Source organism: Anolis sagrei, chromosome 1 (genome assembly GCF_037176765.1).
Source record: "Anolis sagrei isolate rAnoSag1 chromosome 1, rAnoSag1.mat, whole genome shotgun sequence".
Classification (NCBI taxonomy): domain Eukaryota; kingdom Metazoa; phylum Chordata; class Lepidosauria; order Squamata; family Dactyloidae; genus Anolis; species Anolis sagrei.
In genome coordinates this window covers 21,160,514-21,178,445 of record NC_090021.1, presented here as the reverse complement: position 1 = coordinate 21,178,445, position 17,932 = coordinate 21,160,514, and the positions used below count along the sequence as shown (strand labels likewise).

General features: G+C 42.1%; 1 protein-coding gene across 1 annotated transcript in view; it reads right to left on the bottom strand.

The window, feature by feature from the left end:
* The window catches only part of KCNK12 (potassium two pore domain channel subfamily K member 12), a 76,347-nt gene extending 58,744 nt beyond the window's left edge, over window positions 1–17,603 (bottom strand). Inside the window, exons 1-2 of the mRNA XM_060754542.2 lie at window positions 17,579–17,603; window positions 15,050–16,218 (exon numbers count right to left, since the gene is read on the bottom strand). Coding sequence (XP_060610525.1) covers window positions 15,050–15,392 — 343 coding nt within the window. The 5' untranslated portion in view covers window positions 15,393–16,218; window positions 17,579–17,603. The remainder of the gene's footprint in view (window positions 1–15,049; window positions 16,219–17,578) is intronic.
* Window positions 17,604–17,932: the final 329 nt, after the last annotated feature.

Genomic DNA, 17,932 nt, shown 5'->3' with positions numbered 1-17,932 from the left:
ATAGCTGGCTGCTCTGTTACCTGAAATAAAGTTTCTACTTTCTGAAAACTTTGTCTTCTGATCTGAGTCAACCTATACGTGACACAGAGTAGACCTATTAAATCAGTGGTTGAATGGTGAATCAACCCATAGAGCAAATGAATCTATTCTAGTCAGGACTATCATTAGGATTTATGCCATAGTTGGAAATTGGGCTTATTTCTCATTTAGTGGGTTCATATGACTGCTGGCAGTGTGTTGCTCAATTTGTATCACAGCATAGTTTTGTAAAATTAAACATAAAGTTGTTATCACTGCCTTTTAGCCAATCAATTCTAGATATGCATGCCAGGCTCTGTTCAACACAGCATCTGGCAGAATAGCCTGCTGTGTTCAATCCACGGTCAGACTTTATTCTTGGGATCTAAAAGACTCATTTTTCCTCTCTGCGTGAATGTGCATGTGTGTAGCCAGATAAAAAGAAGTCTGGGGTATTTGGGTTGATCGAGTGGTGTACAGGCAGTCCACAAGACATGAACAACACGGACTGCAGATACTCCTGTTCCTCGGCCATTCACTGAAAGCACCACAAATGTCCTGTAGTACTGACAGGGAAATGAGGTCTGCAGAGGCACAAGGAAGAACTAAAGGCTGAAATGCTTTAACTCTTCTTTGCAGCTATTACATAACTATTGTAACAACGAATAGGGATTCATGCAAAAGTAATTCTTGAATCCCTAACTTCAGCCCTCCAGGTGTTTTGGATTTCAACTCCCACAATTCCTAACAGTTGAAGTCCAAGATGGAAAGGTTGCAGGTTTGAATCTGGGGAGTGGGGTGAGCTCCTGCTGTTAGCCCCATCTTCTGCCAACTTAACAATTTGAAAACATGCAAATGTGAGTAGATCAATAGGTACTGCTCCAGCAGGAAGGTAATGACACTCCATGCAGTCATGCCGGCCACATGACCTTGGAGGTGTCTATGGACAATGCTGGCTCTTCAGCTTAGAAATGGAGATAAGCACCAACCCCCAGAGTCAGACATTACTGGACTTGAATGTCAGGGGAAAACCTTTACATTACTAAGGATTACCATGTGTGCATTAGATATGACTCATGCATACTTTGTCTTTGATTGCATTAACTCTGAAGTTCTATCAAACACAGATCCTTGAAATACACTTTTATCTATCTCAGCCAGTGCTTTGAGTAGATTGGATAGTGCTAGGCTTGGCAGATCCTTTGGACAAAGTTATTCTGGATTATCTGTTTGCCTTGAGAAGAAGACATGATAGCTATGCACAAATATGTGAAAAGATGCCATAAGGAAGAGGGAGTAGGCTTGTTTTCTACTGGGTTGTTGTAGGTTGTTGTAGGTTTTTTGGGCTATATGGCTATGCTCTAGAAGCATTCTCTCCTGACGTTTCGCCTGCATCTATAGCAGACATCCTCAGAGGTTCCTGACTGTAACAGTTGTTCAACAGTGGAACTCTCTCCCTCAGAGTGTGGTGGAAGCTCCTTCCTTGGAAACAGAAGCTGGATGGCCATCTGTCAGGGATATTTTTTGTGCTTTTCCTGCATGGCAGGGGGTTGAATTCGATGGTCCATGTGGTTTCTTCCAACTCTATGATTCTATGATTCCTGCACAGTTTCAGAGGACATTCCTGCTCCATTATTCACATGGGGGCTTGCATGAGGCCTGATATTTCAGTCTTATCCAATACCAACACCTTCTGTGCTGGCACAGCAGTGCCAGGAGATTTGAATTCCTTTTCTTGCACTGCTAGTTTGCATGAATCTATTTAAGCTATGCCTTTTGCAATCAGGTAGCTTCCCCAAGTTGCAGTCATAGGGCCAACAACTTGGCAATCATCATTAGAATCTTTAGACCCGCCCCTTTTCCCAGGGTTTTGGAGGGAGAGGAGGACTTTTGTTCAGTCTCACTGTTGGAAGCCTAACAGAAGGATGTGTGGGATTCTCTATTGAGGCTCAGAATAAATTCAACAAAGTTCTTTATTTGCACAAAAGTTTCACTTCTCACAGCTCTGCTGGGGGAGTAATAAATTTCCACAGCTTTTGCTGGGGGGAATACAACCAGCCTTTGCTGGGGCAACAGGTCAGTTCCTACAGCCTTCATGGAGCAATCTAAAGGACACCTTTCAACCTGGCAGATCTACAGGAATCTTTTCTGGTAAGGGACCACTTGGGCTAGCCATGAAGTAGCTTGGAGCCGGGACTAGGGGCCTCACACCAGCAAGGTAAAGAAAGATTGCCCAGGGAGGGGTCAGAAGAGTTCCCTAAGGAAGAGAGGAACAGTTTACCACCAGTTGCCTGCCCTTGATAGCAGATTGAGGAAGCTACCAGTTTTCCAAGGTTATAAAGCATGTAATTCATTTTTTTGAAGGTTTAAGCCCAAATAAAGAACTTTGTTGAACTTATTCTGAGCCTCAATAGAACTTTGTGTTGGGAAATCTAAGGGGCCCTTCAGCTGAGGCACCCCGGCGTCCCGTTGGGCATACAGAAGGCACGTCCTGTAAACAGACATTATTTCAGGCCCAGCGTGCGACAGCACACCTTCCCAGGCTCATTTGGTGGGAAGAAGGTCCCTTCCACACAGCCATATAACACAGAATATCAAGGCAGAAAAATACCATAATATCGTCTTTGAACTTGGTTATCTGTGGGCTCTTCCACACAGCCATATAACCAGGATATTAAGGCAGAAAATCCCACAATATCTGCTTTGGAGTGGGTTATCTAAGTACACAGTTCTATATGTTCCAGTTCAAAGTAGATATTGTGGGATTTCCTGCCTTGATGTTCTGGGATGTAGGGCTGTGTGGTAGGACCCCATGTCCATCCTGCCATATATCCCAGTTCAAAGCAGAAAATGTGGGATCTTATTCAGCTTTGTGGAAGGGGCTGAAGAGATAGGTTCCATATTGGAGAGCAGTGGTACAGTGATTTCCAGAAATAGAAGGCTGAATTAGAGTTTCAATATAATCCAGTAAAGGCTTCTCTTAATGTGCCGGGGAAGAGAGGAAAGGGGAACAATAGAAAACAGGAAAGAAACTGCAATACAATAGCCAGTGATCCATCTTCTTTAAAGCCTCTCCCTTCCTCTCCCCACCCAGCTGGGCTTTTTTGTAATATACTCTCCCGACTATTGCCATCATCTTTGAATTTCCATTAGAAATGGTGAATATCAGTGAATTCACGATCAATGTTGCATTGAGTGAGCATCTCATTTGAGAGCTTCCGAAATGCCTTTTAGCATTACCGGTGCGGTAAATTCCTTCTGAAAACCACAACGGATGCAGAAATGGTGGAATGGTGGCTTAATTAACTTCATATAGTTTATCTTTGCTTTCCAAAATTTGAGAGCCGATGATTTTTTTTTTTTAAAAAACCCTTTCCACAACAAGATGGTTCAGTCAGGTTCTTTTTCAGCCTTGTTATTTGGCCTTTCTTGCATTCAGGTATTACTGGGCTATTTACTTTATGAGAGAATTAAGTCCTACTATGATTTCCTTTTGAGTCAGAATGTTTTCCACTGCGCGAGTCTAATTGTTGGTCTTCTGACTGAAGGAAAATATTTCCATGCGTAAATCCAGATTCATACGGCATACAAATGGGGTATGCTATTAGAATATACAGGAATAAATGAGATAGTAATTCAGGTCCATGTTTTTGTATGGGAAAGTTACAATAGTTACTGTAGCACTGTTTAAAGTGTTTTTTATGACCAATAAACTATCTATATAAATAAAAATGTAATGTTTGTTTGTGGGATTAACATAACTCAAAAACCACTGGATGAAATGACACTGAATTTGGACATAATACACCTATCAGACCAACAAGTGACAATTGCTCATAAAAACACTGAAAAACACAACAGAAGGGACATAAAAAGCCAAAAAAGTAAAAAGATGCTACAGCGCATGCGCAAAAAAGACTCCCCTGGCAAACAACACACACAATAGCATATCCACACTCTCTTCCAGACTACAGCTCCCAGCATCCCCTAGACCAGGCCCTTTAGGAGAGGAGGATGATCCAAATGCACTGCATATTTCCAAGCTGCAAGCTTTCTTCTCCTTGGATTTCTTTGAGAGCATCCCAATCCCTGCATATTTCCAATTTCCTGTTCCTGGACTTCAACTCCCAGCAATCTTCCAAATAGGAGTAGCAGTACAAGAATAGGTAAGAAAGGAAGGGGAGAAGGAGGAAGCGAAAAAAAAGAGGGGAGGGAAAAGGAAAAGAAGGAAGGAAGGAACGAAGGAGAGAAAGAAAGAAGAAGTGGGTACAGCTAGTATATAATATATATAGTTTAGGTCTAGGCTATCTGACAGACCATATCTTCACATATGGACCTGCCTAGATGCTAAAATAAATAGAAAAGTCCCTTTTTCCAGTCCTACCACCTTCACAGGTACAGCTGATGGGAACAGGAGAGAGGGTCTTTTCAGGCCCTGTCTACACTGCTGCATAAGATCCATATTGTTTGCTTTGAACTGGATTATATGGCAATGTAGACTCGAATAATCCAGTTCAAAGCAGATAATGTAGATTATCTGATTTTATGATCTGGATTATAGGCAGTGTAGAAGGGGCATCAGTGACACACACCCCCCACGCCACCGCAATTTTGGAGCTGTCTTCCTAGGAGACTAAAATAGATTCCTCCTTGCTATCTTTTTATCGGCAGGCAAAGACCCCCCTTTTCCCCACAAACAAATTCGTAGAACCGAAGATTCTTAACAACAGGGTTGTAAGTGCTGTTTTACTGTATTGAATCACAGAATCATAGAATCATAGAGTTGGAAGAGACTTCGTGGGCCATCCAGTCCAACCCCCTGCCAAGAACAAGGGCTACCACATTCAAAACACCTCTGACAGATGGCCATCCAGCATCTGTTTAAATGCCTCCAAAGAAGGAGCCTCCACCACACTCCAGGGTAGAGACTTCCCCTGCTGAACAGCTCCCACAGGAATTTCTTTCTCATATTCAGGTGGAATCTCCTTTCCTGTAGTTTGAAGCCATTGTTCTCTGTCCTAGTCTCCAGGGCAGCAGAAAACAAGCTTGCTCCCTCCTCCCTATGACTTCCCCTCACATTTATGCATGGCCCTCATCATGTTTCCTCTCAGACTTCTCTTCTTCAGGCTAAACATGCCCAGCTCTTTAAGCCACTCTTCATAGGACTTGTTCTCCAGACCCCAGGTTGCCTTAAGGCCATCCAGTCCAACTCCCTTCACCAGGGCAATAAAACATAATCAAAGCCCTCCTGACAGAGACATCAGCCATAGATACAGATAGATATATATGATTCACACACACACATATAGATGTACATGACATATGTAGTATCATAGATTTGAAAGGGGCCCCTTAAGAAGGACAATTATATGTTGCATATTCCAGAGTAGGCAAACCAGACAATCTCTACATCAACACTGACAAAGAAACAACAAGAAATACTGTTTAGCCACAAGCATAAAGAAATTACATATATTAGAAACCAACATTTTCTCATTACTTTATTTTCCAGATCACCCGACTGGGCCACAGCAACACGCGGCAGGGGACGGCTAGTGCATTCTATTGAGGTGGACTGGAGTCACAGATTAGTTAGTAGTTCTCCATGTATTTCTAGAATCTGTGCAATGAGTATCTTTTCTAAGACGGCAAGTTGGTGATTATTCACCATTGGTGCCTACATTTTCATGGATACGATCACAGTAGTCTATTAGTTTTTATATATAGTTTTTAGTTTATTATATTCCATTTCAGTTATTTGTTCTAGATCTTTTCATTCAACCCAGTCTTGCCTCATATGAGTATAAACACATCATTATTACAGCCCTGAACTACAACAAAAGTCTGACTGGGCGTGCATCCAGACTGCATAATTGAGGTAGTTTGACACCACTTTAACTGCTATGGTTCCATGCTATGAAATCATGGGAATTATAGTTTTGTAAGGCCTTTAGCCTCCTCTGTCAAAGAGTGCTGGTGCCTCACCAAACTACAAGTCCCAGGATTCCATTGCATGGAGCCGCAATAATTAAAGTGGTGTCAAACTGCATTTACTTTACAATGTAGATGCACCCATGGGCTATGAAAGATACCTATATTTCACCTTCTACTCTTCTGTAATGACTGACGTATTTGTTGCCTTTCTATTCTGCCCTTCTTGAGGTGATGAGGGAGGTTTATCCCATTTTATCACCAGAATAAACTGGTGAGGTCACATCTCACTGATGCAATATGAGAATTATGTCCCTCGATACTTTTACTGACCTCTCGTCTGCTATGTTGTTCTCTCTACCCAGAGACCAAACTAATATGTGGACACAACAGAAAGAAGTTCTCAACTGGGCTTCAATTGTTTCCTTTCACAGCTGCAAAAGGGCTAAGTCACTTTGGGAAAAGAACGGCAGCTTATCTCTTCAGTAGTGCGAGAAATAAGATGATATTTAGAGATATTTAAAGTTTGATGAACATTAGGCACCAGACAAGATCACTTTATTTATCTGGACCATCCTCCAAAAAATTTAAACATGGGCTCAAAGCCAACCTTAAAAACTCTGGCATAGACACTGAGAACTGGGAAGCCCTGGCCCTTGAGCGCTCCAGCTGGAGGTCAGCTGTGACCAGCAGTGCTGCAGAATTTGAAGAGGCACAAATGGAGAATGAAAGAGAGAAACATGCCAAGAGGAAGGTGCGTCAGGCCAACCCCGTCCGAGACCGCCTTCCACCTGGAAACCAATGCCCTCACTGCGGAAGAAGATGCAGATCAAGAATAGGGCTCCACAGTCACCTACGAACCCACCGCCAGGACACCAAACTTGGAAGGCCATCATCCTCGGACTACGAGGGATCGCCTAAATAAGTAAGTATTTCTCCAAGTCTTTAGTGTTCAGTGAAGATGCTACTGCAGCTTTGGATTTCATGTGTCTTTTAATCAATCTAATGTTGACCAACAGATCAAAGGTTCGAATCTGGGGAGAGTGCGAAGAGCTCCCTCTGTCAGCTCGAGCTCCCCATAAGAGAAACCTCCCACAAGGATGGTAAAACATCAAAACATGTGGGCCTCCCCTGGGCAACGTTCTTGCAGACAGCCAATTCCCTCACACCACATGTGACTTGCAGTTTCTCAAGACACTCCTGACACACACAAAAATTCTAATGCTGTTTTTACTGAATGTATTTTATTGGGACATTTTTAATTATTCAGTTGCTTTAATATACTGTTATAAACACCTTACTCTTAAGGGGATGTTATTTAGCTGCCTCAGGAGTTTTGTGTGAAAAGGTGGGGTAAAAATATCTTAAACTGATCTCTGAAAGATCTGCAAATCTGGTGGAGCAATGCATTGATAGGCACAAGGAGTGACGGAGGAAAAAGGCTGCCGACACAGCAGCTGTGCAGAAAAGAAGGCACTGGAGAAACAGGCTGCTTGGATGAGTTAAATTTCACTGCTTTTACGTATCACAACTGCAAAACTGCAAAATCTTGGAACAAGGACAGTTATCAGCACAGCACACCAAGAGAACTGAGGCCAATATATTAATTTATAATATTGAGTTCTAATCTTGTAATCTTTAGCATACTTTATTTAACTCCCCCTGAGCTACGGATGCATGTATATCAGTGGTTCCCAACCTTTTTTTGACTAGGGACCACTTGACCAGGGACCACTCTCCAACATTGGTACCAAAAGGGCTACGAATCAGTTTTTGGACAACTTAGATTTGGTTGGTTATTTGGGGTGCTGATTTAGAAAATTGCATTGGTTAGACCACATCAGTTCTAGTTTCTGATATGAACATATGCAGTAGACACCATCTGCTCGCCCACAGAAAACCATATTTAATAATCTAGAGCTGATGTGGTAGCAGCAATATTTTGTGGGTAGCCAGCCTCTCCCCTATTGACATCCCTGTTGCCTTGGCACTATAAGAGGGTTTTGCGAGAACACTCATTCTCGTTGCCATGTGGTTTTGAGGCAACGGTGTAGTAATGGTGAGGCCGTGGATCATATTTTCATTCTTGAGGACCACTGGTGGTCCACGGACCATGGGTTGGGAATAACTGATGTATATTGTAGAATTTGGGCAGCTTAACATCACTTTTGCTGCCATGACTCAATGCTATGGAACCACAGGAGTTTCAGTTTTACAAGGTTATTAGCATTCTCTGGGAAACAGTGCTGGTGCCTCAGCAAACTACATAGAATCATAACGTTGGAAGAGACCTTGTGGGCCATCTAATCCAACCCCTTGCCAAGAAGCAGGACAATTGTGTTCAAAACAACCCCAACAGATGGCCATTCACCCTCTGTTTAAAAGCCTCCATAGAAAGAGCCTCCACCACACTCTGGGGCAGAGAGTTCCACTGCTGAACAGCTCTCACAGTCAGAAAGTTCTTCCTAATGTTCAAGTGGAATCTCTTTTCCTGTAGTTTGAAGCCATTGTTCCGTATCCTAGTCTCCAGGGCAGCAGAAAACAAGCTTGCTCCCTCCTCCCTACAACTTCCCCTCACATATTTATACATAGCTATCATGTCTCCTCTCAGTCTTTTCATCTGCAGGATAAACATGCTCAGCTCTTTAAGCCGCTCCTCATAGAGCTTGTTCTCAAGACCCTTGATCATTTTATTTTATTTACAGTATTTGTATACTGCTTTTCTCATCCCGAGGAGGACTCAAAGTGGTTTACAAATAAGTAATGGCAAAATTCAATGCCAGTACAAACAATTACATTACATTACAATTAGACATAAATCAAGTTAAAAACAGTGCATCCACAAGTTCAACACCAAATTGGGAGGGATAGCAAATTCATGTGGTGCCAAACCTCATTAATTCCACAGTGTAGATGGGCCCTCACTGCCTGAGTAAATGAATTTTAGTCGCCCTCCTCTGGGCACATTCCAGCTTGTCAACATCTCCCTTTGACTGTGGTGCCCAGAATTTGCCACAGTATTCCAGATGTGGTCTGACCAAGACAGAATAGAGGGGTAGCATGGCTTCTCTGGATCTAGACACTATACTCCTATTTATGCAGGCCAAAATCCTATTGGCTTTTAAAGCTGCTGCATGACATTGTTGGTTCATGTTCACCTTCCTGTCCATGAGGACTCCAAGATCTTTTTCACACATACTGCTCTCGAGCCAGGCATCCTCCATTCTGTATCTTTGCATTTCATCTTTTCTGCCTAAGTGGAGTATCTTGCATTTGTCCCTGCTGAACTTCATTTTGTTAGTTTTGTCAATTTCTCTAATGGGATCAGTTTAAATTCTGCTCCTGTCTTCTGGGGTATTTGCTATCCCTCTCAATTTGGTGTTGTCTGCAAACTTGATGATTATTAATGTTATTAATTATATTAAAAGGCACACATACCAATGACATGCACAGCAAGATCCACCTGCAAATAGAATATACTAATAACCTGCTGAACTTCATTTTCTTAGTTTTGACCCATCTCTCTAATCTGTTAAGATCCTTTTGAATTCTGCTCCTGTCTTCTGGAGTATTAGCTATCCCTCCCAATTTGGTGTCATCTGCAAGCTCTGCGACTGCAAATCCCAGGATTCCATACCATTGAGCCATGACAGTTCATGTGGTGCCAAACCTCATTAATTCCACAGTGTAGATGGGCCCTCACTGTCTGAGTAAATGAATTGTGCTGAATGCCCCTTGTGAAGTTCCGGTACTATCAATGAAGCATATTTATGATTTATCTCTATGAAGACCGTAATCTTCTTAAAGAACTTTCAAATTATGAATATTTTCCTCTTTTAGTCAGTTTACTGAATAATTCATCAAATAACTCTGAATTAAACTTATGGATGACCAAGATTTTAAAGTAAAGTGGTTTTCTGAAAGATTGGGGAAAGCATGAGAGAACTAGCAATGAGGGGGAAAAAATGAAAGTTACTAATAACGATGAGGGGAAAAGGTCTTGTTTAATATTCTCCATTTCATCCCCTGTTACAATGACATATTGGAATGAAAAGAGCCCCAGTATTACACCGTGTGCTTGTTTTTCTCCCCGCCCCCCATCTTTGACCTTCTGCATTAAAGTTATCCCATCCTAATTAAAAAGAAGCAAAGCTTCAAAGTGAAATTAAACCTACTGGCAGCCTTATTTAAACATTGCCATTTCTTGAGATGTTTTGCCACCTGCCGTTTATCCAAATTGCTCAGAAGGATACAAGTCGTTGCTCTCCAAACTATGAATTAGATCCAGAAATAGGTGGTCCATTGATATAAGATGTTCAATACCAACAACTCCACCTTTGAATATATCTATATTGATTCTGCATCTGCAATACTTTAATTTGCATGGATTCTACTCAATGAATTAGCTGGGGCAAAACTGGCATTGAGGATGTATTCGATTTTTGTGCTTGGTCATGACACCAACAGAAACATGCTGAGGAATAATAACAACAGATGCTGGTTTGTATGCGATCTTCCTTATGGCACCCAATTGGCTCATTTTGGTAGACATAATGTTAACTGTATAGTTAATAGACCTGATCCCTAGCACTCATCATGTTTTGTTGTTGTTGTGTACCTTCTGAGTTTTTGAAATAGATTTTATTGTATTTTAACAACTACAAAATGAACATTACAATAATATCTAATTTATAGATGTCGTGTTATAAGTTGTTGCCACAAAGTGGGGTTATGTTTGTATCTGTTGTTGTACTGAGGCATTGGATGTTTGCCTTTTTTGTTTGTTGTAATCTGTCCCAAGTCCTCTAAGGCAGAATATAAATAAAGTTTTATTTTTTTTATTATTTTCTGCCTTGGTCAGACCATACCTGGAATACTATGTCCAATTCTGGGCACCACAATTAAGGGGAGATGTTGACAAGCTGGAATGTGTCCAGAGGAGGGTGACTAAAATGATCAAGGGTCTGAAGAACAAGCCCTATGAGGAGCTCTTTTTTGGAAGCTTTTAAGCAGAGGCTGGATGACCATCTGTCAGGGGTGCTTTGAATGCAATTTTTCTGCTTCTTGGCAGGAGTTGGACTGGATGGCCCATGAGGTCTCTTCCTACTCTATGATTCTGTTATAAAATACTAGCCATCCCCTGCCACACGTTGCTGTGGCCCAGTCTGTGTATTTAATTAATTAATTAATTAATTAACATTTATATTCCATCCCTCTCACCCCAAAGGGGACTCAGAGTGGCATGCAAGATACATACACATACAAAATAATATATTAATAGCATAGTACAATATCAGTATTAAATATTACTATATTGTACTATACCATTATATCATAATATTATTAGTAATGTTACACGTAATATAAAATATATAATTATAATTATAATTATAGTATGTGTGCTTTGTGTGTGTATATATGTGTGTTTATGTGTTTATGTGTGTGTTTGCGTATATATATGTGGTTTTGCGTATGCATTGTAATGTGATTTTTGTTTTTTGGCTTCTTAAGTCTCTTCTGCTGTGTTTTTCAATGTTTTTATGAGCGATGGTCACTCATTAGCCTGATAGGTGTATTGTCTCCAAATTTGATGTCAATTCGTCCAGTGGTTTTTGAGTTATATTAATCCCACAAACGAACATTACATTTATAGATAGATAGATAGATAGATAGATAGATAGATAGGACAAGTACACAAACTCCCAAAGAAAATAGTCACTACTCTTACCTCCAAATCCCCCCCAAACAGCTTAAAAATTGACTTTCCACTCCACTAGCCATAGACATCAATAAATAAACCCAGGCTATATTTCTGATAAACTATTTAAGTGAATTTAAGCTTCTGCTAAAAGCAAGCAATAAAACTGTGTTCAGACACCACAACTGTCGTCATCCCTTCTTGACTGTTACTTCTGCCTTAATGTGAACCATCGTAGCAAGACTTGTGCATGGGGGGTTTACCTTTACCATCCTCCTAGGCTGAGTGACTTGCCCAAGGCCATCCAGTGGGTTTCATGTCTGAGCTGGGATTCAAACCCTGGTCTCCAGAGTGTACACCAGGCATGGGCAAACTTGGGGGCTCCAGGTGTTTTGGACTTCAACTCCCACAATTCCTAACAGCCTCAGGCCCTTTCCTTTCCCCCCTCAGCTGCTTAAGCGGCTGAGAAGGGAAAGGAAGGGGCCTGAGACTGTTAGGAATTGTGGGAGTTGAAGTCCAAAACATCTGGAGCCCTCAAGTTTGCCCATGCCTGGTCTACACTGTAGAATTAATGCAGCTTGAAATCACTTTAACTGTTGTGGTTTAATATTATGGAATCCTTGGAGTTGTAGTTTTACAAGATCTTTATCCTTCTCACTGTGCTAGCACCTCACCAAACTACAACTCCGAGTATTCCTTAGCCTTGAGCAGTGGCAGTTCAAATGGTGTCAAACTGCATTAATTTAACCATGTAGATGCACCCATAGTACAACTTTTTAAACCACTACACCATCCTGTCCCTCATTGTGTTTACCATCAGATAATCACACCCTTGCTGCAGTTAAATCAATGTGGAAAGGGGAGTACAGCAAAAGTGCTGCTGAGAGAAGAAACATTTTTGCTGCAGTTCTATGTTTTAGGGCAGCAGCATTTTACAATCTGTTTGTTTATGCAGAGGCAGATATACTGCCCTCCCTATTTCACGCACACACCCCTTTGCCAAGGGAGAGAAAGCAGCAGCATATGCCCAATTGAGGGATTGGTACCTCTTGAAAGTATTGTCAGTATGCCGAAGAGCAACAAATATACTTTTGGAGGATTAAAACCACCTGCAAAGAATGCAGGCATATCAGATTCCCTGGGAACATTGCAGTTTTAGGAACTTGTCTCCAGGTAGGATGCATTTAAAAGACACCAAACATTAAATGTTGCATCCTTGCCACCTCATCATGAATATAATATTTTTACTCTCTGGAAACCTAGGTGTGTAAATTCATGTTATGCCAGCATATCATTGAAAGAATGCTGCACAATGAGACATATGCAGACCCAAGTTTAACGATTCCAGCATAACAGAGTTATGTAACAGACCATTTAGTTTTTGGCAAAATGGAAAACAGCAAAACAATATGTAAGTTTTGCGTATTGTTGGTTTTCCTATGTCAGAGATGATGTCAATACAAAGCTCTTCCGGGGGGGATGATGCAACCAGTTAAGGATAAATGTCCAAGGCAATAATGATACAAAAGATAAGGACTCAATTAAAATTTTGGAAAGGGAGTTATATATTTAGTTAATGCTTTAAGATGTGAGTAATTAATTCTTTCTCACTGTGAAGAAATGTAAGGCAAAGCACCATACTGATCAGCCTCAGGGGAAGGAAGGGGACTAATCTCATGGCTCATGGGGGTGGAGGGAGGAACCTGAATCTAAATTTGGCAACATTTTTGGGGGGTGTATTTAATAGATTTCTATGATCTGGATTTGCAGACTTATTTTCAAGTGAGGAAGTACGGCAAGACTTTAGCAACACTGGATTTAGAAGGCATCCAAAAGGGAGATGAGGGAGGAAGCAGGGATTTGGCCGACTTTATCTCACCCACCACATACGCCCTACTTTCCTTCCAGATCTAAAATACAATTAACGGCTCACAGTGGGGAGACACCAGCTCTTTTTATGAAGGCATCCTCACTTTCCATCCACTTTCTAAACTCCCCCTGTTGCTATGGCAACTTAAGAAAGCTTTCTCAAAAAAGAAACACACATCACTTCTGAACTTCTCCCCATCTACTTCATTAAAGCGTAGCAGCTGTTTATGTTTGTTTGGATTCTTGAAAGGGGCAGACATGTGTGTGTTACTCAATCCGTGCCTTTTCTTTTTGGAGGGAGAAAAAAATGGAGCCAACAACAAAATATTGTCCATGCAGTCCCAAAACCCAATAGAGTAAATATCCCTTCCCCTGTGTTCTCATTTTTTTCTGCATACCAACTATTTTTGAAGGCTTTCAAAGCCGGAATCACTGGGTTGCTGTGAATTTTCTGGGCTGTATGGCCGTGTTCCAGAAGCATTCCCTCCTGACATTTCGCCTGCATCGATGGCAGGCATCCTCAGAGGTTGTGAGGTTTGCTTAATATCATTTTCACACCCAACACCCAAAAATACAATTTGTTATCATGGCCTGAATCCAATGGTTCTTCCTAGCTAGAGTAGACCCACTGTAGCAAGAGGATTTATGGAAGCATTGCTTTTAAGCAGTTAATAATGAGTCAACTATGTACAGATTAGCAGTTGGATTTAGAATATTATATGTATCTCGGGATAATGTTGTTAATGCCAGAATAAATATAGAAAAGGATGCATATGACTAAAGATTTCATCTTTATCGTAAAGACTCCTTGACATACCACCTGAATTAAACTTCTCACATTTTCAACATCATATATATTCACAATTGCTAGCATTTGTGATCAGAGTGCAAAAATTATGCTTAATAGACCAACATTGCCTTTAGAATTGGGGTTATTCTGCTTCTCTTTTTTAAAGCAACACTGACATTATGTCTTCGTGTGATCTTACACAATATATAGGCAAACACTGTTATTGGAGACATCTGAGAAATAGATCTCTCACCAAGGAATTAAAAATTAATCAAGAGGGAGGGATGAGGTGTGAAAGTGAAGGAAAGTTGGCTATAAAGACCAAAACAGAAAAAGAGAAAACAGAAAAGGAAAGATCTTGAGGAAGAGAAGACAGGAAGATCAAGAGAGAAAGAGAGAGAGAGAGAGAGAGAGAGAGAGAGAGAGTCAAGGAAAGAAAAGAGAGATGGGTGGGAGGATGGATTTCAGAACAAGACTTGGAAGAGCAGGGAAGAGGAGAGATAAAAATGGAGGAAGAGTCATTTTAAAATAACTTACACAACAATGTTTGCTCTGAAGACACTTTGTAAACAACCAACCCACTATTTTCCTCTTTTTCCAAACACTACTGCATCATGTAAGTGTCCATACTTTAAAAGGGATAGTTTCAGATTTCTCAGAGAGACACAGTGATGGCCATTTGGAACTGACACACATTGTAAGTATGTCAAAGAGAGAGTAGGAAAGAAGGAAAGTAATCTTACCTATAGTTGACACCACTGTGCCCACAAAATAAAAAGCTCCTGTGAAGTCCCATCTTGGTCGGAGGGCATCTGCTCGGATACCTGCAGCCATGGCTGCCTCATAGCTTCTTAAGAAGGCCCTTAGCTCAGGGAGGCTAATGTTGAAGATCTGGCTGAAGTTCTGAAGGGTCCAGTTCCAACGATGATGAGCTTCTGCTTCTGATGGGCTTTCGATGGCTGAGAAGATGGTTGCTCCAACGGTCAGGTATGCCACAATGAGCACAGCTAAGAGGATAAATCTGCCATTGTCCTCATTGAAATGCGATACGCAGCAGCAGCCCTGAGGTCTCCTGATAGACATCATCCAAATTTCAGCACCGCAGAGGTGATGGATAGCGACCAACACCTCATTGGAGCTACCATTCAGTTATAGAGTCCAAGAGGGAAACGTGGACCCTTCTCTAGAAGGGTTTATTTTCTGAGTCATGGATCTTGGCTTGTTGTGCTTGATGTCAATGCAGAATTCCACCAAATTGTATCCCATGGGATTCTCTCACATCAACCAAGACACATCAGTTTTCCTAGAGCCACGGTGTGAGGTCTGTCACCCTTGAAGGCCACTGTAGACGTCTTCAGTACATTAACCACTGGCTGAAAAGGAATGGCTTCATGCTTCCTCTCCCATCCTGGATACCTCCATTTGGCCATAGTCTTTGTATTCCAGTCTTTATCCACATCAAAGGCAGATAGGTCTTGTAGGGATAAATATGAATGGAGTCAATTTTCATAATGCAGATGGAAAAGCCAACAGAATTCGGGGTTCTCTTCTTTCTACAAAACTCCCAAAGAAATCCATCACTTCTTTGCAAAGGGTTATCCTTCCTTCCACTAACTCCTTGCCCAGTGCCTGAGGATCAAACTCAGTAGCTTTCTTCTCTGCTGGGCCTCCTAGACTTTTGACATAAGTTGTCTTCTTGTGTCCTAGTAGTGCCCAAAAAACACAAGACAAGGGCATGACAACAGTGACCAGGTGTATTTAACATAAAGCTTTGAGGTGGTAGAAATTCAAACCCAGAGAGTATGTATTCATCCACCTTCAATATGTGTTTTGGCTGCTTTGGTCCATCCAACCAGCCTCCCCCTTCCTTGAGGGCTTCAACTTTGCAGTCATCTTTAGGAGTTGGAAAGACCTAGATCAAAAAGATATCAGTGAAATTTCGTTTAGGTCTCAGCTCAAGAAATCTCTCTCTCACACACACATACACCTCTATTCAGATCTCTATATGCAGAGAAGGTGTTTTTCAACAAAAAGGGAGTTATGCACAGCAGCGGATTCTGTGGCTTGCCTTGGCATTTTTTGTTGACCCTGATTTGATTCATGTAGTGGGATGGGTGGGAAAAGGAGAAAACCATCACCTCCCAAACCACACAATAACTGAGCAAGTGCTTAAATATGGATGAAAAGAGTCACCTGTCTCTCCCATTAGCTGGAATGTCCTTTTCCCGTGGGATCCCTCCAAACAAAAGCCCACATTATCCAGATTATGGCTTACCCAAAACCAAGCACAAGACACACTTAGATAAATTAGACTAACCACAATTCCTAACAGTTGGTAAGAGGACTGGGACTTCTGGGAGTTGAAGTCCAAAATATTCCGAGGACCAATGGTTGGGAAGCACTAGTTTGGGTGGAATCTCTTTTCTTGCAAATTTGCTCTGTGTCTTAATCTCTAGAGAAGAAGGAAATAATTGTCGAAGGCTTTCATGGCTGGAATCACAGGGTTGTTGTAGGTTTTTTCGGGCTATATGGCCATGTTCTAGAGGCATTCTCTCCTGACGTTTCGCCTGCATCTATGGCAAGCATCCTCAGAGGTTGTGAGGTGTGCAGGCGAAATGTCAGGAGAGAATGCCTCTAGAACATAGCCATATAGCCATGTTCTAGAGGCATTCTCTCCTGACGTTTCACCTGCATCTATGGCAAGCATCCTCAGAGGTTGTGAGGTGTGCAGGCAAAACGTCAGGAGAGAATGCCTCTAGAACATAGCCATATAGCCATGTTCTAGAGGCATTCTCTCCTGACATTTCACCTGCATCTATGGCAAGCATCCTCAGAGGTTGTGAGGTGTGCAGGCGAAACGTCAGGAGAGAATGCCTCTAGAACATAGCCATATAGCCATGTTCTAGAGGCATTCTCTCCTGACGTTTCACCTGCATCTATGGCAAGCATCCTCAGAGATTGTGATGTGTGCAGGCGAAACGTCAGGAGAGAATGCCTCTAGAACATGGCCATATAGCCCGGAAAAAACTACAACCACCCAAGAAGGAAATAAGCTTCCCCTCTCCTCAACATGACACCCTTTCCAACACTTCAACATGGCTATCCTTTAATTTATAGATAGCCTACTCTTAGGTTGTAGGACTCTCCACTTGAAGGGCTTCGCCTTCATTTGGAACCTCACAGACATCCCAGAGTCTCAATCTCCCGCCAAAGGCTCTCCTGCAACAGCCACCCGAGGTTCCTACCCCAAAGTACTTCTCCCATCCCCTTACCGCCTTCCAGATTCAAGTCCCAAGCTGTGAAGGAGTAGCGGCATAAAACCTGGAGGAGGAAGATGAGGATGAGGAGGGATGGTGTGTGAAGGGCTGCCTTGGTCGGAGGGAGGCGAGGAGGCTGGCGAAGGCAGTGCGGGCGCTTTCAGCACCAAGGACAGCGTTCAGCACCACGGATAGCGCACTGCGGGCGCATCCCGGACTTCTTCGCTCGGCTTCACTTGGTCCCTTCCCAGAGCAGCCCTTCTTCCTCCAGCCAGGCAACGAGCAAAGAGCAATAGGCGTCCCTCCACTCCGACGGATATTTTTCTGGGCTGCAGATCAACACAAGGCGCCCAATCCGAGCCAAACGAG